The 20,630-nt window shown below is 45.3% G+C and overlaps 1 protein-coding gene across 2 annotated transcripts in view; it reads right to left on the bottom strand.

Annotated features, from left to right (window-relative positions):
• Positions 1–20,630, bottom strand: part of DPYSL5 (dihydropyrimidinase like 5) — a 104,039-nt gene that overhangs the window by 44,566 nt on the left and 38,843 nt on the right. For both annotated transcript variants that reach the window (XM_023230056.1, XM_023230057.1), the window contains exon 2: positions 7,434–7,698. In XM_023230056.1, the coding sequence (XP_023085824.1) occupies positions 7,434–7,694 (261 nt within the window). In that variant the 5' untranslated portion in view covers positions 7,695–7,698. The remainder of the gene's footprint in view (positions 1–7,433; positions 7,699–20,630) is intronic.

The following is a 20,630-nucleotide window of genomic DNA, read 5'->3' as shown; positions in this document are numbered from 1 at the left end:
TTGCAGTGAGCTGAGATTGCGCCACTGCAGTCCAGCCTGGGTGACAGAGCGAGACTGTCTCGAAACAAACAAACAAACAAACAAAAAACGGTATGGAATCCTGCCTGGTCGCCTGGTGAAAGAGATTCTAGTCAGAGATCTGAAACAGGAGAGGGACCTGAGGTGAATATGTTGCTGGCTTTGAAGATGGAAGGGACAGTTGGCAAGGGGTGCTGGCAGCCTCCAGGCGCTGAGATCCGCTTGCAGGCTGAAAGCCAGCAAGGAAACAGGGACCTCAGTCCTTGAACTCCAAGAAATGGAACTCTACCACAACTACACGAGCTTGGCAGAGAACCCTGGAGTCCAGATGAGAATGCAGCTCACTGACACCTCGATGGCAGCTTGAGAGGCTCTGAGCTGAAGATTTAGTCATGCCGTGCCCAGATTTCTACCTTCAGAACTGTGAGTTAATAAATGGATGTTTTAAGTTGCTGAATTTGAGGCAATTAGTTACACAGCAGAAAACTAACATACCCTCTACAAGCAGACTAGGTACCGATGGAGGGGGTAGAGGGATGTCCTCCAGGTGGCAGGGGAGGGGAAATCACTTCATGAAGCCTTCACAGGGCTCTTTACAGCCTGTGGGTGAGTCACAGAAGAAAATGGAGAGAGGAGCCAGCTATGCTAATCCCAACTCCCACAATTAGGCCAGAGGGGTGGTGGGGCAGCAGGAAGAATGGGCATGGAAAACGAGCTGGGAGGTGAGGGCCGATTCCCAGAGAAGGCCTGCCAGGGTGCCTGCTAGCCAAGCCCAGGGACACAGGTAGCATGGGCACTCGGTGCCCAGTGGAGCAATTTCATCGTGAAGCCAAAGTGAGTGGATCTTTTCTCAAGGAACTGAAAGAAAAGAGCCTGGGGTGGAAGCAGGTAGTCCCAGTCGGGGGGCTAACATTTATTTCATGTGTATTCTGCATCAGGCGCTTCGTGAAGCATTTGTTATGCATCATCTCATCTAATCCTTACAACCACCTTTTATACATAGTAAAAACTATTCAGCTCTAAGGCACTGACATCAGTTATTCCTGCAGGGAGGAGCGGCGTTTCATAAAGCTACCATCTTGGGCAGGCAGAGAGCTCATTCAACTGCCTGCCTGATGAGTGTCCATTCTGAGATACCCTCATCTGGTCCAGGGAAATTTGGGGCCACAGAGTAGCAAGAGACATTTTGCATGCAGCCACAGGCTGAAAGGGGTTCAGTCCTCTTTGAACTGGGGTCTCAGGAGGCCCCAAATGGGGTGGTGAAAAGGCTGAGAAACCTGACTTCTGGTCCAACTGGCCCTGGGATGTGGGTTACTCATGCATCCTCAAACTTCTGTTTTTGTCTTTGTTTTGAGACAGGGTCTCACTCTGTCACCCAGGCTGGAGTGCAGTGGTACAATCACAGCTCACTGCAGCCTCAACTTTCCTGGGCTCAGGTGATCCTCCCCACTCAGCCTACTGAGTAGCTGGGACTACAAGCGCACACCACCACACCTGGCTAATTTTCTATTTTTTGTCGAGATGGTGTTTTGCCATGTTGCCCAGGCTGCTCTCAAACTCCTGGGCTCAAGCGAACTTCCCCACTTGGCCTCCCAAAGTGCTGGGATTACAGGCATGAGCCACAGCGCCTGGCAGGTTCATGCATCCTCTCTGGGTCTCCTATCAATGGGTGGGTGGGACTAGATGATTTCTAAGGTGCCATCCAACTTCTTGCAGGGATGGAGAGATAAGTAAACTTGAGAACATAAATTAATAAGCAAGACCATAGGAGTCTGGATCCCCATGAGCAGGAAGTGTCATTGCAGAGCTTAAAGACGGGAAAGAAATTTTGGCCAGAATTTAACAGAAACAGAATACTGGAGTTGAAGCAAAAGAAGAAAGGAAGTGAGGCATATTTATAGGCTTCATTCCACGAGAGCACATTTTGAAGACAAAAGTAGCAAAAGCAACCTGCCAAGCAGACAAATGGGATCCTTGGTAAGGAAGCTGGCAGGGCTGGGTACCAAAGGGAATTCATTTATGTCCTAGCAGGGCATACCTCAGGGCCCTACCAGATGGGGTCCAGTCCTCTGCAGTGGGAGGGCAGGAAGGGGCAGGATCCTCCATGGGGGTGAGGGGTGGCAGGTCACCCTAGCCTGCACTACCGGCTGTCCCCTAGGCAGATCCCATGCTGCACAAGCACTCTTGATTAGGATTTGGCTTCCCCCACAGGTTAGCATCAGATTCCCTGATGCTAATTTTGTGTTGGTGGGAAGCTGTCTTTGGGACCAGAGAGCCTCTGGCACAGACAAGAGCAAGTTTCTGGACCCTCACGGAAGAGGGCCAGCCCCAAGTGGATTTCTGTTTGATGGCATCTCTGTCACTGCCAACTTCTCTCTCACTGATGATTGCCATAGGTACAGACAGGAGGGCAGGACACCGGGTTAGGGAACTTAACAAGCACAGAAGCTCTGGGCCCCGGGGCTGGGGTTTGGGAGCCCAACTAGGAGGCATTGCAATGTGAATAGAAAGAGAGAAGCAAATAAGAAGGACCAGCAAGGTCAAAACAAGACAGGCCCAAGCTTCCCCAAGGCAGACCCAGGGGATTCGGATGTCAGCCCTGGCTCACAAGGTGAGGGTCGGAGGGGCAACAGGAGTACAGACTGTGCCACTCAACGCCCTCCCCAAAGTTCCTCAGAATTACCAGGGATGATGGGGAGAACACAGACCTGGAGTTAATTGGGCTGGGCTGGGGACTGGACACTGGATCTTTCAAAAATTCCCCAAGTGGTTCTGTTCCAGGAAAGGGGTCCTTATCCAGGCCCCAAGAGAGGGTTTTTGGATTTCGTGCAAGAAAGAATTCAGGGCCAGTTTACAGTACAAAGCAAAAGCAAGTTTATTAAGAACATAGAGGAATATTTGGGAGGCCAAAGTGGGTGGATCACAGGTCAGGAGTTTGAGACCAGTCTGGTCAACAGAGTGAAACCCCTTCTCTGCTAAAAATACAAAAATTAGCCAGGTGTGGTGGTGTGCACCTGTAATCTCAGCTACTCGGAAGGCTGAGGCATGAGAATCGTGTGAACCCAGGAGACGGAGGTTGCAGTGAGCTGAGATCTTGCCATTGCTCTCCAGCCTGGGTGACGGTGTGAGACTTTGTCTCAAAAAAGAAAAAAAAAGAAAGTAGAGGAATAAAAGAATGGCTACTCCATAGACAGAGAAGCTCCAGGGCTGCTGGTTGCCCATTTTTATGGTCATTTCTCAATGATATGCTAAACAACGGGTGGATTATTTGTGCCTCCCTTTTTTAGACCATCTAGGGTAACTTCCTGATGTTGCCATGGTATTTGTTAACTGTCGTGGCACTGGTGGGAGTGTAGCAGTGAGGACAACAAGAGGTCACTTCTTGTGGTCCTCTTGGTTTGGGTGGGACGTGGCGGCTTCTTTACTGCAAGCTATTTTATCAGCAAGGTCTTTATGACCTGTATCTCGTGACTTAGAATGCCTGAACCATCTGGGAATGCAGCCCAGTAGGTCTTAGCCTCATTTTACCCAGCCCCTGTTTAAGATGGAGCTGCTCTCACAGTTCTGATGTAATTTGCTTCGAAAGGGTGAAAATCACTGGCCTACACAGCGGTTCTTAAAATATTTTTGTGGGGAGAGGAAGACAGAAAAGGTACATAGGAAGCTTGTTCAGTTGCACGTGACTGTCCTCTCTATCAATATCTTAGTGAGGGGCTGGTACCTATATTTATTTTTATTTTGCCACATACCTGGTTTGCTTGTGAATGACTGTAGTTTTAAAAATCTGATTCTGATATTTTCACCTGATCCTGGAGAGCCATTGGTGGGTGGAGCTCAAGAGCCTGTAAGAACATTCTTTACTCTGTAATACTAGATACGTATGAAAGAGACTAAATGCAACATCTACTTAAGCAGAATAATAATACGAGACCCCGCAACCAGACTAAAATTCTGGCCCTTCTGAACGCAGTTGGTGTCACTGGCTCTCCCTCTTCACTCCCTCTCCCCCTGCCACCCCACAGAGATAACCTCTTTTTGGAATGAGGTCTGTATTGTTAGCCAGCAGGTGGTCCTGGCACCATCCGGAAACCCTAGTTCTCAGCCTGGGGAGGGCGGGGCCTGCAGGTGGTAGGGTGTTGGGGAGGTGCTGCCTGGGGCAGGGAGGAGGGTCAAGTGACCAGGCTGTGAGTAGGGGAGCCAGGCAGAGCCTGCCACAGCCTCTTTCAGAGGCTGGGGCCAGCGAGGCGTGGGCTAAAGAAGTACTGGAGAGAAATCCCTGGAGACCAAGTACAATGGAGGCCCAGATGTTCTCGGAAAGGCCAGGCTTTCAACTGTTTTGTTTTCCTAGTCCCGGCTGCTGCTGCTGCCAAATCAACAAGCAGACGCTAGCTGGGGTGGGGCGGGGCGGGGGTGGGGTGTTGTTTGCAGGGTTCAGGGCCCCACGATCTGTCTGACAAGAACAAAAAGATGCAACTTGATCTCTGCTTCTTTCTTGGCTAATCGTTCGGGTGAGATTTTCCTTGGGATTACTGTTCTATTATAAACCCAGATGCTTAAAGTGAATCAACCTTTCTTAGAGCATGCTAAGTAGGTCAGCGGCGGTCCATCAGGGTGCACAGCCTCTGCACGGGTGCCACAGGCGGTGTGAATGATTAAATCCACCCATCTCCATCAGTGTTTCAGTAGGAGAGCATTTTCTCTCCCCGGGAGATTTTCAGGAACAGGAGAAACTGGGAAGCCACACTATTCGGCTGCAGGAGCCACAACGTAAAGGGGAAATCCTGGTGTGGAGTGGAGGGGTTGGGGCAGGAATTTCAGGACTCTGGGCAGGATCTACTAATGGAGTCCAGGCAGAATGAGGCCACCACACAGAGGCTTAATGTGAGGGCTGGGTGGGGCACAAGGACAATTATGATCTTGCTTGGCACATGGATATAACGAAGTGTCAGTTTAAGTGACACCAGCTGCCAGGGTGGCTTGGAGTCTGTGGTCTCTTAAATTCCCTACAACCAGGGCCTGACATGGACTGGGGCTCCTGAGGCAGCCTAAACCTGCAGAAATGGGAGATCTAGGGCCTTTCATCACCAGAGGCCTTTAGATGTTTTTTGGAGGCAGCTACTTGCGTGAATGAGAAGCAGAAAAGATCAAGAGTTACCCACCACCTTGCATAAAGACATGTGTGCAGAGCTCTTCATCAGCTGTAAAGAGCTGATGGCTCTCAGGGGAAAACCAGTCACTCTTGGCTAATGAGGCCCTAGCAGATGACAATGTGGAAAATGAGACAAAGGAGGCCAGTCTGCCCTCCGCGAGGCTGGTAGACAGCATAGTGACAGCGTGGCATCTGACCCTGGCCTAAAGGACTCCTCGAAACAGGGACAGTAACTAGGAAGGTGCATTTTTAGTGCAAGGCCTGAGCATACTACAGAATGGACCCCAGCATGGACTGGTGATGTCAATGTTAAATGCCTCTCTTACACTACTGCTGGGAGCATAAATTGTTACAAACAGTCTGGAAAACTATTTGGCATTACTTATTAAAGCTGAACTTAAGTGCACCCTATGGGCCCTGCAATTCTATTCCTAGGAGTATGTGCCCAACAGAATGTGTACAGACATGTTTGCTGAAGATATGTACAAGAACATGTTCATAGTGACAATGTTTAGCTTCAAACAAGCAATGACCTAAATGACCACTGACAGATAATTGCTATGTGCTGTATTACACAGTGGAATAGTATTAAGCAATGAAAGTGAATGAATTTATTAATTTTTGAGCAAAAGAAGCCAATACGAAGGTACATACTGCTTCATTTCATCTACATAGACAAAACCAAGCTGTGATAAATATACCAAAACCACTGACTTACACACTTTAAATACGTGAATTGTATGATATGTGAATTACATCTCAATTAAGCTGTTATTTTAAAAAACCTATTAGAAGTCAGGATAGTGGTTATCCCTGGTGGGGACCTGTGACTGGAGGAGCTTCTGGGTGCTGTTAAAGTTTGGTGTCTTGACTTGGGAGCTGGTTACAAGTGCATTCAACGGTGGCAATTCTGTGTACTTATAATTTCTGCACTTCTCTGTATATATGCTATACTTCAGTGAAAATGACAACAATAACCGCCTGGCCTGGCTTGGTGCATGAGGGTGGTGAGCTGGATATGCTCACTTGCTTCAGAAAGGTCCCGACTGTCACCAGGCACCCTGCAAGAGGATCTTGAGTTTATGAGGATGGGGCTCCCCATTTCATAATCGAAATATCACTTGCAGGGCCTGGAGGAATTCTCAGAGGAGAAAGCAAGGAGGGTCGGCCTACTACCTCTCTTCCCTGGACTTGGCTAGAGCGAGCAGGTGTAGCTCTGGTGCCAGAGAGTTAGGCCAGGGAGCATCCTTGCGTGGGCACAGCCGGCACTGTGACTCCTCATAGCCCAGCCTTCCCAGGGTCTGGTCTGCAGCCCCTGGATTGGGAAGGGGGCCTGTCCTCAAGGAGACCTTAAAGGCCATCTGCTTGAGGTGGGGCTGGTCCATCAAGCAGTGTCCCCAGGCCTGGCCTCTGCCTGCACACTTACAGGACAGCTATTCTAGTTCCAGGTCAGTCCAGCTTCTGGGAAAGCAGAGGAAAATGGCCAGGCCTTGCCCTCAAGGAGCCCACAGTCTGATATCCGGGGAGAGGCCAGCATGAGATAGAAAATCACAAGGAAGAGGGATGATAGCAGTGACAGAGGTGTCTGGAACATATGGGAAGGATAAAAAAAAAAAAAAGCCCATTCATGACTCTTTTTGAAGAGTGTAGTTTCCTCCTAATTTTTCTTCTAAATTTTTGTTTTTGGCCTCCAGGAACTTACAGTAGCTCAGGTCCAGCTCAGTAACTGTTAAATATTGTCCATGGTAACTCACTCTGAAAAGAGAACCCACTACCAGCAATTTTCCAGTTATTTTTAAAGATAACAAGCAAGCCAGGAGAGGTAATAGAAGCTGTCTCATCATCTGGAAGAAGCAAATTTGTCTTTCAGTCTTTGGGAATTTAATTCAGTTTATAAACATAAGGAAGTCCATCAGACCAACCCACTCGCCTATGCAATAACAAACACCAGCTTATTCTCTTCTTCCTCTAGGTTTGCATTACATGACATAAAAATATAAAAATAAAATCGGTTCTCAGCCTGGGTACTTGGGTAAATGATATGATTAGTAAAACAGGCCTAAATGCCTCCTTTTCTGTAATCATGGAAACCTGTGACATTAAGCTGGAAATCCCTATTGTAGTTGCCATAGTGGCCCTGACACACCCTTCTCCTGCCAGCAATACGCTGGGAGCACCTGGCTCACCTGGGTCTAGTCTGGAGCAGCCCCAGAAGCAGAATAAAAAAGCCAAAGAAGAAGCCACCTTTGACAAACAGGAGCATTACCTTGGTCCCATGGTAGAAGTCGTCCACGCACGTGGCATTCATGAAGGTCTGGTGGAAGTGGGTGCTGGTGTCGATGCCACCAGGGATCACCAGTTTCCCTGTGGCATCAATCACCTTGGCCCCGCCAGGGATCATGAGCTCGCGGCCCACCTGCTGGATGATGCCATTCTCGATGTAGACGTCAGCCTCGTGGGTGCAGTCATCGTTCACCACTTTGCCTCCCTTGATGAGGATCCTCACGCTGGCTGAGTTGGCAAGCATGTTCCTACAAGAAGGTGAGCATGGTCAAGGTTAAAATCCCTTCTCACTGTTTCCAGGGTCCCATCCCTCCTATCAGAGCCCAAACTCCATGGTCAGGGTAAGTGAACAGAGAAGAGGAGGAAGTTTCCCCTACAGCCAGCGGGAATCACAAGCCTCCCACTGGTTTCCCAGAGGGACTTATTAGGAATCAGGACATGGTGGCAGTAAAGGAGAAGCTGAGGCCTACAGAAACATCATGTTTTACTTTCTCAAAATGCTATGTGAGTTCCAAAGCATTTTCACATCTACTATCTCATTTTCTATGTCTTATATCTCATTTCTCATATCTCTACTATCCCCAAAACAACCCAAGGCATTTTACAGATGAGAAAGCTGAAATTGCTAAGGAATTTATGGTTATCAAGTAGCCAAGTCGAACCCACATGTCTTTTTTTTTTTTTTTTTTTTTTTTTGAGATGGAGTCTCGCTCCGTCGCCCAGGCTGGAGTGCAGTGGCGTGATCTCAGCTCACTGCAAGCTCCGCCTCCCGGGTTCACGCCATTCTCCTGCCCTGCCTCAGCCTCCCGAGTAGCTGGGACTACAGGTGCTCACCACCACACCCGGCTAATTTTTGTTTTGTATTTTTAGTAGAGATGGGTTTCACCATGTTAGCCAGGATGGTCTCGATCTCCTGACTTCGTGATCTGCCTGCCTTGGCCTCCCAAAGTGCTGGGATTACAGGCGTGAGCCACTGCGCCCGGCTGCACATATCTTATACAACTAACGTCTCCCTTACACTGCACCGTATCCTGAAAACACCAGAGCCTCCGGGGGTGTGTCTCAGAGCTGAACTCTCCAAATTTCACATCCGTTTAATTCATGACATTCCTCAGATGGATTCTGCTTCCTTCATACTCCTATTGTGGCTTCAATAAGTCCACAACCAACACTGAGCTCCGCAGCTAGTTGCACATTAAGCTCACCTGAGTAGCTTTGGACAACTACGTGTGTCCAAGCCCCACCCCCTGAGATTCAGATTTATTTGGGCCAGATTGGGTCCCCAGCATCAACAGTTTTCAAAAGCTGGAGAACTTTTTCAAACATTTAAAGAAGAATTAATACCGATCTCATCCAGAAAACAGAAGAGAAGGAAACCCTTCCCAATTCATTTTATGAAGCCAGTATTAGCCTTATACTGAAAACCAGACAAAGACACTACAAAAAGAAAACTACAGAGCAATATCTCTCGTGAATATAGATAAAAAAATTCTTGACAAAATATTTGCAAACAGAATTCAGCAACACGTAAACAGAATTAGACACCACACAAATGGGGTTTATTCAAAAAATGCAAGGTTGGTTCAATATTTGAAAAAACAATCAATGTAATCCACCATCTTAATAAGCTAAGGAAGAAAAATCACAAAATCATATCAACTGATGCAGAAAAAGCATTTGACAAAATTCAACACCCATTCATGATAAAAACTCTCAGAAAAGTAGGGAGAGAGGGTAGCTTCCTCAACGTGATAAAGAATACCTACCAAAAAACCTACAGCTAGCATCAGACTTAATGGTGAAAGGCTACAATTCAGAGGCAAAGATGTCTACTTTTGCCATTGCTAGGCAACATAGGTTATTCTAGCCAGCACTATAAGGAAAGAAAAATGAAATAAATGGCATATAGATTGAAAAGGAAAAAACAAAACTGTCCCCAGTTGCAGATGACATGATGATCCACATAAAGAATTTCAAGGAATCTACCAAAAAAAATCTCCTAGAACACATAAGCAAGGCCACAAGTTAAAAGATCAGTATACAAAAGGCTACTTTTTTCTGTGCACTAGCAATGAACACACGAATACTCAGAACAATTGAAATAGGCATAAATCCAAGAAAATATGTATAGGCATAGACGACAAAAGCAAAGACAGACAAGTGATATTGCATCAAACTAAAAAGTTTCTGCACAGCAAAGGAAACAACAGAGTGAAGAGAAAACCTACAGAATGGGAGAAAATATTTGCAAACTATACATCTGACAAGAGGTTATATCCAAAATAAATAAGGAATTGAAAAAGCCCAACAGCAAGAAAACAACTCAACTTAAAAATGGGCAAAGAACCTGAATAGACATTTCTCAGAAGACACACAAATGGCCAATAGATTTATCAAAAAGTGCTCAACATCACTAGTCATCAGAAAAGTACAAGTTAAAACCACAATGAGATTATCACCACACACCTGTTAGAATGACTATTATCAAAAAGATGAAAGATAACAAGTGTTGGCAAGGATGTGGAGAAAAGGGCACTCTTGTACACTGTTGGTGGGAATGTAAATTAGAACAGTCATTATGGAAAACAGTATAGAGATTCCTTAAAAACTTAACAATAGAACTACCATATGATCCAGCTATCCCACTGCTGGGTATATATCCAAGGGAAATGAAATCAGGATGTTGAAGGGATATCTGCATTTTCTTGTTTGCTGCAGCATTATTCACAATAGCCAATATATGGAATCAACTCTAGTGTCCATCAATGGATGAATGGATGAAAAAGATGTATATATACACAATAGAATACTGCTCAGCCATAAAAAAGGGGGAAGTCCTGTCATGTGCAACAACTTGGACAAATCTAGAGAATATTAGGTTAAAATAAGCCAAGCACAGAAAGACAAATACCACATGCTCTCACTCCTGTGTGGAACCTAAAAAAGTTGATCCATAGAAATAGATAACAGAGGCCGGGTGTGGTGGCTCATGCTTGTAATCCCAGCACTTTGGGAGGCCAAGGTGGGTGGATCACGAGGTCAGGAGTTCAAGACCAGCCTGGCCAACATAGTGAAACCCCATCTCTAATAAAAATACAAAACCCAGCCAGGCGTGGTGGTGGATGCCTGTAATCCCAGCTACTTGGGAAGTTGAGGCAGAGAATTGCTTGAACCAAGGAGGTGGAGGTTGCAGTGAGCTGAGATCACGTCACTGCCATTCAGCCTGGGCGACAGAGCGAGACTCCATCTCAAAAAAAAAAAAAAAGAAAGAAATAGAGAACAGAATGGTGGTTACCAGCGGCTGGAGTGGTTGGTGTAAATGGAAGTTGGGGAACTGTTGTTCAAAGGATACAAAATTTCAGTTAAGTAAGTTCAAGAGATCAATTGTACAACATGGTGACTATAGTTAATAATAACATTGTATTCTTGAAAAATACTTTGAGCGTGGCTATTGTGTTCTAACCTGTCATTATATGAGGTAATTCATCTGTTAATTAACTGGATTTAGTAATTCCACAATGCGTATGTGCTTCAAAACATCATGTTGCACACAACAAATACATATAATTTTATCTGTCAATATAAAAAAAGAAAAAACACACATAGGACTTGTATGCTGAAAACTATGAAATGCCAACGAAAGAAATCAAAGACAATCTAAGTAAGTGGAGAGATACACCATGTTCACGGATTGGAAGACTCAACATAGTGTCAATTCTCCCCAGATTGACATACATGTTTAACGCAATTCCTGTTAAAATCTCAGCACAAATCTTTTGAATATTATTGTCAAAATGTATGTGGATTGGCAAAGGAACTGGGACAGCAAAAGCAACTTCTACAAAGAAGAATAAAGTCAGAGGAATCAGTCTACTTGATTCCAAGACATATTACATAGCTCTAGTAATCAAGACTGCGTGATCTTGACAACTGTGGTCAACTGATTTTTGACAAAGGTGCAAAAGCAATTCAGTGAAGGGAGGACAGTCTTTTCAACAAATGGTGTTGGATATCCACAGGCCAAAAACCCAGTCTCAATTTAAACCTAAAATCTTATCTAAAAATTAACTCAAAATGGATCATGCATCAGGTAGCCACATTTGACATCACTGACTACTCCCTCCTCTGTAGAGCTCCCTTCCCTTAGCATTAAATGTAGCCATGCAGTGAAGTGGGGGCAAGGACCACAGAAGATCTTGACCTCTGCTTTGGAAATCAGTGAGTCTTTGACGAACTCTGAGTGAAGGCGAGTTTGTGGAGACTGCATATACAGCCATCAAGATCTCTGTGAGTAAAGCAAGTCTAGAAACGGCTCAAGGAGCATGGCTGAGAGAAAGTATCAATTTTAGGACCAATATTTTTCAGGGCGTGAAGAAGAAGCCAAGGGAGAGATTAAAGATCTAAGAGATCAAGGAACTATTTATGATGCGAGCTCCCGAAGGAGGTAGCATAGAATAATGGTGACCATCATTAACAGAAGGCCTCAACAAAAGAGGCCCTCACTTGTCAATTTACATGGCTTGCTTGATTAGATCCCTCCAACAATCCTGCGGGGAAGGCATTATTATGCCCACCTCACCAAAGAGGAAAGAGATACAGAGAGGTTAAGGTCAAAGGCTTGTAGGAGGAGGTGATGTGCAGATGCAGAAGAGACAGGCATATAAGCGAGTTTGCATTCTCTCTGCTCTGCAAAGCTGGGGGCTGATAGCTCGTGGGAGTGGTACAGAGTGAGTGGATTTGAGGAGAGTGTGGAGATGTGGGGGAGCCACTGCAGGGACCTGAGAAGTGAAATAGGGTGCACATAGGAAATGGGGCCAGTGCTGAGGGCAGCTCAGATAGCTGTGGTCATAGTGAGTTGCAATTCCATCCAAGGGGCACACTTTGGTTAATATCCAAAATAAATAAGGAATTATCTACAATAATAAGGATTTACATTTATAATATAAATTATAATTATATAATTATAAGTATATAACATTGTTATATTTATATTTATAATATAAATTCTCATAAGGATTTATAATAATAATAAGGATATGCAACTCTCTTGACCCTTAGGTATCTGAACAGAAAATATTTACATTTAGGTTTAGAAAATATAGGACAAACTCTGACCAGCAGGAAGGAGATTACGCCATTGCAGTGTGTCCTTGAGGTAAAATAAAGCCCACTTTTATATGCAGTAAATTTCTCATTCTTTAGGGCCCAATTGTCCCCTCTTCTGAAAAAGTTTTCTCTGATTCTCTTTGTGCCTTCACTAGATCCATTGCCTTCATGGCACTAGATTCTCTCTCCACCTATGGAGTAGGGTCCTCAAAGGCAGTCCTATCAGTCATCTTTGTCTCTGCCCACTCCTCATCCTCAGCATCCAGTACAGAATACTCAAAACTGGTGAATAAACGAATAAATAGCCCCATCTACTTGTTGCACTCTAACACAATCAAAATGGTTTAAAGCACTGAGTAGTAGACCAATTCCATGTTTGTTTTCAGGTACATTTGGCAACTCTATGTCCAGGATAAGGCTCAATTTTCCTAACACAGCTAACTACGGTAAATAGAACAAAGGAAGCAACATATTTTCTCTCATCCTCATCATTTAACTTTGTCTGCCACCAGGGAAGTTCTGGGAAGGCTATGTCCCAGGATGAAAAGGCCTTGGGGATCTATTAAAGGAGTACCTCTTGTAAGGGGACATATCAGATATTTGGAGATCATAGCCTGTTCTTCTGGACAGAGTTGGTTTATTTTTTGCCAAGTTGGCCAGGCTGGAGTGCATGGAATCTCAACAACGAACAAGAAAGCTCATATGGAGCCTTAACCACCAGGTTCTGCTGTAAGGAAAGCATGGCCCCTGCTGCCTGAGGGAGTGCTGGGAAACAAGGCAGGTGGCTGGGAGTGACAACTGTACTCCAGGAACATCTGCTCCCTGCAGGGTATCATTCTGACCTCTGGGGAGAAGAGGTCCTGCTTTCCTAGAGTGGAAGATGCCAGGGCAGAGAGAGTGGGGAGCCAACTGGAGAGACTAGGGAAGAGGGGACAGTCACAGCCACAAGCCTATTGTCTGGAGCTGGGGTGAAGCCAAACACATTTCAAGGGATCTTTTGTCCTAAAATCTAAAATCTGGAGTTTTAATTTCATATGCAATAATAAGAAAATGGGTTTGGTTCTTGGGTGGTGGACAGAGCCCCTCTGGCCAAAGGAAGCCCAGAAGTCTGAGATGCAGTCTCTCCCTCTCGCACTTATTACAAAGCCAAGCCCAAGTGTGACTAGGAAAGGAGAGATCCAGGTTCTCAGTTTGCTTTAAAAGAGGGAAATGGGCCAGGTGCAGTGGTTCATGCCTGTAATCCCAGCACTTTGGGAGGTCAAGGTAGGAGGATCGCTTGAGTCCAGGAGTTTGAGACAAGCCTGGGCAACAAGGTGAAATCCCGTTTCTACAAAAAATACAAAAATTAGCCAGGCGTGGTGGCATGTGCCTGTAGTCTCAGCTACTGGGGGGTGGGTGGGAGGACGGCTTGAGCCCAGGAGGTTCAGGCTGCAGTGAGCTGAGATCACATCCCTGCATTCCAGCCTGGGTGATACAGCAAGACTGTCTCAAAAAAAAAAAAAAAAAAAAGAAAAGAAAAGAAGAGAGAAGTGATGGTGACAGTAGAGTTTTCTGGAGGAAGAAACAAACCCAATCCTCCATGCACCTGTAGTCCCAGCTACGCAGGAGGCTGAGGCAGAATGGTGTGAACCCGGAAGGCGGAGCTTGCAGTGAGCCAAGATTGCACCACTGCACTCCAGCCTGGGCGACAGAGCGAGACTCTGTCTCAAAAAAAAAAAAAAAAAAAAAAGATATAATCCTCACCTTAAATTGTTTGTTTGCCTGTTTGTTTTTTAGTTTTCTACTTCATTGCCCAGGCTGAACTTGAACTCCTGGGCTCAAGCGATCCTCCAGCTTCAGCCTCTTGAGTAGCTGAGACTACAGGTGCATGCCAGCATGTCTGGCTTAATCCTCGCCTTTTAAAGCAGCTTTAAGGTAAGAGGAAAACTAGGAATACTTATGCTGGAAAAATTGCTGCATAATCATTATGTCAATGTTGTAAATGACAAGATGGGTTTGCTTACGTGTTCATAGCACATGCCTGGAGGTTGGAGAATCTGAAAGAGCAGGGTGATAATAGCTTACTGAGAATTCTTGTCTGAGCTTTGATGCTAGAATCAAAAGCCAAGGACGTTGTCTTCAATAGAAATAAGAGCTCTCAGTAAATAAACACCCTGTGCCTGGCACTTTACCTGCATTCACACAGCAACCCCCACAAAGTGGGAACAAGGCAGGAAGTATTAGCCTCACTTTAAGAGGAATAAACAGAGGTTTTGAAAATAACAAGCAGCCCATTAAAGGTCACACAACTCCAGGGGGAGGGATGGGCTTCAGATTTAGGTCTATCTGACTTAAGGGAATTAACTCTGGGTAGAAGGTTTCCAGGTGAGTTTTATGTCCTTCATAGGTTTCTGTATTTTTCAAATTTTGTATAATAAACTGGAGGAGGAACATATAATCTGAAAATATATGTTCAAAAGGCTTTTTTTTAGGCCAGGCTCGGTGGCTCATGCCGGTAATCCCAGCACTTTGGGAGGCTGAGGCCGGCGGATCACTTGAGGTCGGGAGTTCGAGACCAGCTTGGCCAACATGATAAAACTCCGTCTCTACTAAAATTATAAAAATTAGCTGGTCGTGGTGGTGCATGCCTGAGGTTCCAGCTACTCAGGAAATTGAGGCAGGAGAATCACTTGAACCCAGGAGGCAAAGGTTGCAGTGAGCCAAGTTCATGCCACTGCACTCCAGCCTGGGCAACAGAGCGAGACTCCGTCTCAAAAAAAAAAAAAAAGTTATTTATTTATTAACTAAAAAGAAGCCAGAAAGAATCCAATGTGACCCTTCATGCAGACTCAGCTGGCTCAGTTCCTCCCTCTGCCATCCTTTTTGAAAGGAGATGGGTGAGGGAGGAGTAGATGACGCTGACTACTCCCCTTCTCTAGAACCCTTGGGCTGCCACCACCTCTCGGCCTATTTTTTTCCACTTCCTAATTGGAAGTCTGTGGAGGCTAATGAGGCTCTGAAGAGGTTTGGCTCCCTTGCAGAAACTGGGGAGCCCTGGAACCTCTCTGACCCAGGAATCTCATTCATGCAGGCCTGGGCTGGTCCTAGAAATCCAGGATAGACTGCACTCCTAGGACTACCGTCTAGGAAACTCATTCTCAGAACTTAGAGGACCCTATTAATAATACTAACTAGTAATAACTAGATAGCTACTATATACTGGGCCCTTCGCTAGGCCCATTGTGTACATCATCTGATTTAATTCTTACAATGCCTGGAGATAGGTACCATCATTGCCCCCATTTTTACCAAGAAGAACCTGAGGCTTAGAAAAGTTAAAGGAAGGCCGGGCACGGTGGCTCAAGCCTGTAATCCCAGCACTTTGGGAGGCCAAGACAGGCGGATCACGAAGTCAGGAGATCGAGACCATCCTGGCTAACACGGTGAAACCCCGTCTCTACTAAAAACTACAAAAAACTAGCTGGGTGAGGTGGCGGCGCCTGTAGTCCCAGCTACCCGGGAGGCTGAGGCAGGAGAATGGCGAGAACCCGGGAGGCGGAGCTTGCAGTGAGCTGAGATCCGGCCACAGCACTCCAGCCTGGGCGACAGAGCCAGACTCCGTCTCAAAAAAAAAAAAAAAAAAAAGAAAGAAAAGTTAAAGGAAAGTCCCCAAGGTCCCACAACTAGTTTGTAACAGAGGAGAGATTGAAAGCCAGACAGTTTGTCTCTAGAGTTATTATGGACTAGATGTACGTGTCCCCTCTAATTCATATGCTGAAGTCTTAACCCCAGCGTGGCTGTATTTGAATATGGGGCCTCTTAGAAAGTTTTAAGGGTTAAATGAGGTCATAGGGCAAGGACCTGATCTGCTAAGATTAGTGTCCTGGTTAGGAGATGCCAGAAAGCTTGCTTTCTCTCTTCAGGCACAGGAACAGAAGAAAGGCCATGTGAGGACACAGTGAGAAGGCAGCTATCGACCAACTATTGACCAGGGAGGAGAGATCTCACCACAATCCGACCCGGCTGCACCCTGATCTTGGACTTCCAGCCTCCAGAACTGTGAGAAAATAAATTTCTGTAGTTTAAGTCACCCAGTCTGTGGTATTTTGTTATGACAGCCTGAGCAGACTAATACAAGTATCTAGCCTTGAGCCATACAGAAGCGGGGGTGAGCTGGACCCCAGATCTGAAGCAGCTCAGTGGAGACACCGCAGTGTGAGTGATGGCCCAGCCTCCAGGTCCAATTGTGCCAAATTCCAGCTTTCCACATGGGTTGCTGTCAGAGTGGCCTGCAGGGCTTCAGCCTTGGGGTTTCCAAGGTCTTGGGACCTCTAGGCCCACACTGGCTTGTTTGGATAATATCGTAGCACAGTTGCCTAACACATTCCCCAACCAGGGTGCTTTTGGAGAATATCTTTTTAAATTTTTAAAATCTTAAAAGTTTAGAACATTTGTATGCACTAAAGTGTTCTGTAACTTCACTCCTTTCCACTGGAGACAACTCTGAAAAAAACCACAGGCCCTGCTCTTAAAAAACTCAGTCTATGGAGCAAAAGAGATGCAAATAATTGCTTTAATAAGTGACTGAAGTGTAAAGGGGGCACTTCTTGCCTAAAGACCTAAAAGTGAACTTGACAGATACTGGTGTAAACTGGGTATCTTTCCCCATGTTACAGAGACCAGAGCTGGAATGGGTAAGACTAGCCGCATGGTGATGGTAGGAAGCCTATTGCATCAGTATCCTCCCCACACATTCCTACCTTTCCAAGTAGCCTAAGTCCCCAGGATGCTAACCCCTTCCAATCCTGCCTCACTGTGGACTGTGGACATTCATCATGCTGCTGACCTTCCCCAGTAACCTCATTAGCACCTTATTCTTACAGTTTTCCCTGCTAGTCTTTGCTGAACTCAACAAAGGGAGGACGTTGCTGGTCTCTCTCTGCAGCACGGGCTGTCTGTGTGTGCCCACATTTATGAACATAGTGATGGAGTCAGTCAGAGGGTGGGTGAGTAGGGTGGATACTCTGGACCTCTCAGGAAAGTCCCCCTAGAAGGGAAGAGATTTGAAGGCAATTGTTGTGATGCAGGTTTTTTTTTTTTCTACACTATGCAGGCTCTTAAGCACCATAAAGGGACTCTCTTCCCTCTGCTCCAATTGAGGCAGCAAATCCAGGCAACATTCTTGTCAGAGGTTGTGGTCAGAAAGAAGTATAAGCTCTCCAGAAGGTCAGTATTAGTTTTACCAATTGATGATGCTTCAAGTCACCCAGTTTATTCCAAAACACAATAATATTGTGTAGACAGAGTCAATATCTGGCCCTCTGGTTCACTACATAACAATGAATGGAATGTTTGTGTCCCATTCATATGTTGAAGCCTAATCCCTGGTGTGATAGTATTTGGAGGTGGGGCATTTGGGAGGCCTTTGTGAGCCCTCATGAATGGGATTAGTGTCCTTAGAAGAAGAGACAGCAGAGAGATAACTCTCTCTGACATGTGAGAGCATAGCAAGAAGGCATCCGTCTGTAAGCCAGGAAGAGAGCCCTCAACAGGAACCCTCAGATTCAACTTGATCTTGGACTTCCCAGCCTTCAGAACTGTGAGGAATAAATTTCTGTTGTTTAAACCACCCAGTCAATGGTAGTTTTGTTAAAGCAGCCCAAACTCAGACATCACACTAGACAGAAATGAGCAACATAAGTAACAACTGGGCCTTAAAATAAATGTCACCTCCTTTAAAGACTTCTGGCTATATCCCATATGCCCATATGTTTCACCAAAAACTTTGATCATCCAGTTATTTTATCTATGCAAACAACAGAATTAAAAAACACATGTCTGTCATCCCAGGCAGAATGGGAAAAATTCCAGACAGTTAAATGCCATTAGAAAGAATAAATCGTGGCTGAGCATGGTGGCTCACACCTGTAATCCCAGCACTTTGGGAGGTCGAGGTGGGTGGATCACCTGAGGTCAGAAGTTCGAGACTAGCCTGGCCAAATAGCGAAACCCCCGTCTCTACTAAAAATACAAAAATTAGCCAGGCATGGTGCTGCACACCTGTAGTCCCAGCTACTCGGGAGGCTGAGGCAGGAGAATCACTTGAACCTGGGGGGCAGAGATTGCAGTGGGCCCAGATTGCGCCACTGCACTACAGCCTGTGTGACAGAGCGAGACTCCATCTCAATAAAAGAAAAAAGAATAAATCAGAAGTATGGAATTCTTGAGCTGCATAGACTATTAAGTTTACCTCCAATTTTCGCTCCAGTCCCTGGACTTTGTCAACAGTGACCTTGAACTGAAGGGAACCAGCCCAGGACTAATGGGAAGGTGTCACACTGCAAGTATAGGGATCTTATGATTTTTACAATTTATTCAGGGAAGTAATGATTCCTTCCACAGCAAGATGGTGGCTATCTTTGGATATCCAGAATCCTAGATTTATCCAGTTATACACAGCTTGTCTCCTCCAGTTTTCTGATTCTGTGGCATTATGTTTCTGAACCGTTTATGGGTTTGCATTAAGGTGATGTGCAAGCTGGGAATAGGGAACTTGGGGTGGAAGTGGGGTGGTGGGGAGGGGACAATACTGTAACTAGGGAGTGCAGTATTTCATGAGAAAGCCTCTTCATGTTTAACATAGTAACAGTTATTGCTATCCAACCACTGTCTTGTGGGAAAACAGAAAATCCTTTCTTCCATGACCCCCATTTTTACTTCTGTGGAGTAGTTCCAGTGCAGAACTGCACAGGAAGCATCTTGCTGAGTGGACAAAGTTAGAGCAGCTGCTGCTTCTTGATCGTGAAATGCACACACCCTACACTCCTAGAAGGTACACAGTTTTAGTCCTGCCAAAGAAATGCCAAGCCCAACACTGTGTTTTGGAATTGTCTGCTTCTGTCATCGCCTTCCCCAGCTCCCCTGGGCCTGCAGGGAGGTGTGAGACAAGGAGAGCCTGCACAGTCTGGCCCACATGGCTGCCCCTGCCAACAACTCAGCTGGAGAACGCTGGGGGCCTCTGGCACAGGCACTTGGGGCCAGGATGGTGCAAGGGGGACCCTTCCTGCATAAAGACCTTAAAGAGAACTTGGAAGGTATTTAAGATATGCATTTCCTGTTTTTAGAAAGCATTGGTTTAAGACTCACATTTCCTCTTTTGATAGAATCCACAGAAAAACGTATGATTTTACAGATAACTGGTCACTGTGATATCAAAAACGCACAAGACTGTTATATCAAAAACACTGTCGTGTGACATGAAGGATCTGTGGCATCTACACCAAGCCTAATGGCAACCTGGGTAGCACCTCAAGGGGCAGGTGAGCTCAGCTCAGGTCACAGAGGACACAGGTGGGCTGACATGGTTTCCCTTGCTCCAAGCAGGTAACATTTGCTAAAGGATCAAAAGGCAACACAGGACAGTTGTGTGGAAAGGAAAATGGAAACCTACAGCTATTTTTCTTCTGATCAGCACAAAGGAGAGAGAAACAGTAGGCTGGCATTTTGCAGCCTTCTCAATGGGAGAGCCATTCTTAAAATGGGGTTGTGGGGGACGCTGGCACATAAGGCACCCTGGGGTCACTCAGGGAAGGGATTCTCTTTGAGTTGAAACATGACAAATCAAAGGTTCAACAGAACACAAAAGTCAAAGGGGAGTTTGAGATGAGTGGGAAATGCTGAGGGTTTAAGTTAATAAATTTAGCTTTAAAAAAGTAAATGGCTTTCTAAGTAGTAAACAGTAAAAACTTAACTAATATTAAAGCACAGTATAATTTTATGATTAATTCATAATTGATTTATCAACTATTGAGTAGATTTAAAATAATATTTATTAGTTTGCAAAATTTTATAATAGTAGTTATTTCAGAGGCGATATTTTGTTCCTTTTCAGGTAAGTAGCTGCAGCTTAATAGCATTAAGTGCATTTTTTATAATTTATTTAGATAGAAATAAAATATTTGTGACCTACATGTAAGGTAGGTTATAATGACACAGAGACCTGTAAACTCAGCATGTCATTACTGTTTAAGTCTCCACACCTTATTCATATCCTACTTCTCGAAGGTATCCACTTTCCTAACCCATTTATATGAAC

This window comes from Piliocolobus tephrosceles, chromosome 15 (assembly GCF_002776525.5).
Source record: "Piliocolobus tephrosceles isolate RC106 chromosome 15, ASM277652v3, whole genome shotgun sequence".
NCBI lineage: Eukaryota > Metazoa > Chordata > Mammalia > Primates > Cercopithecidae > Piliocolobus > Piliocolobus tephrosceles.
This window is presented reverse-complemented; position numbering and strand designations above follow the sequence as displayed.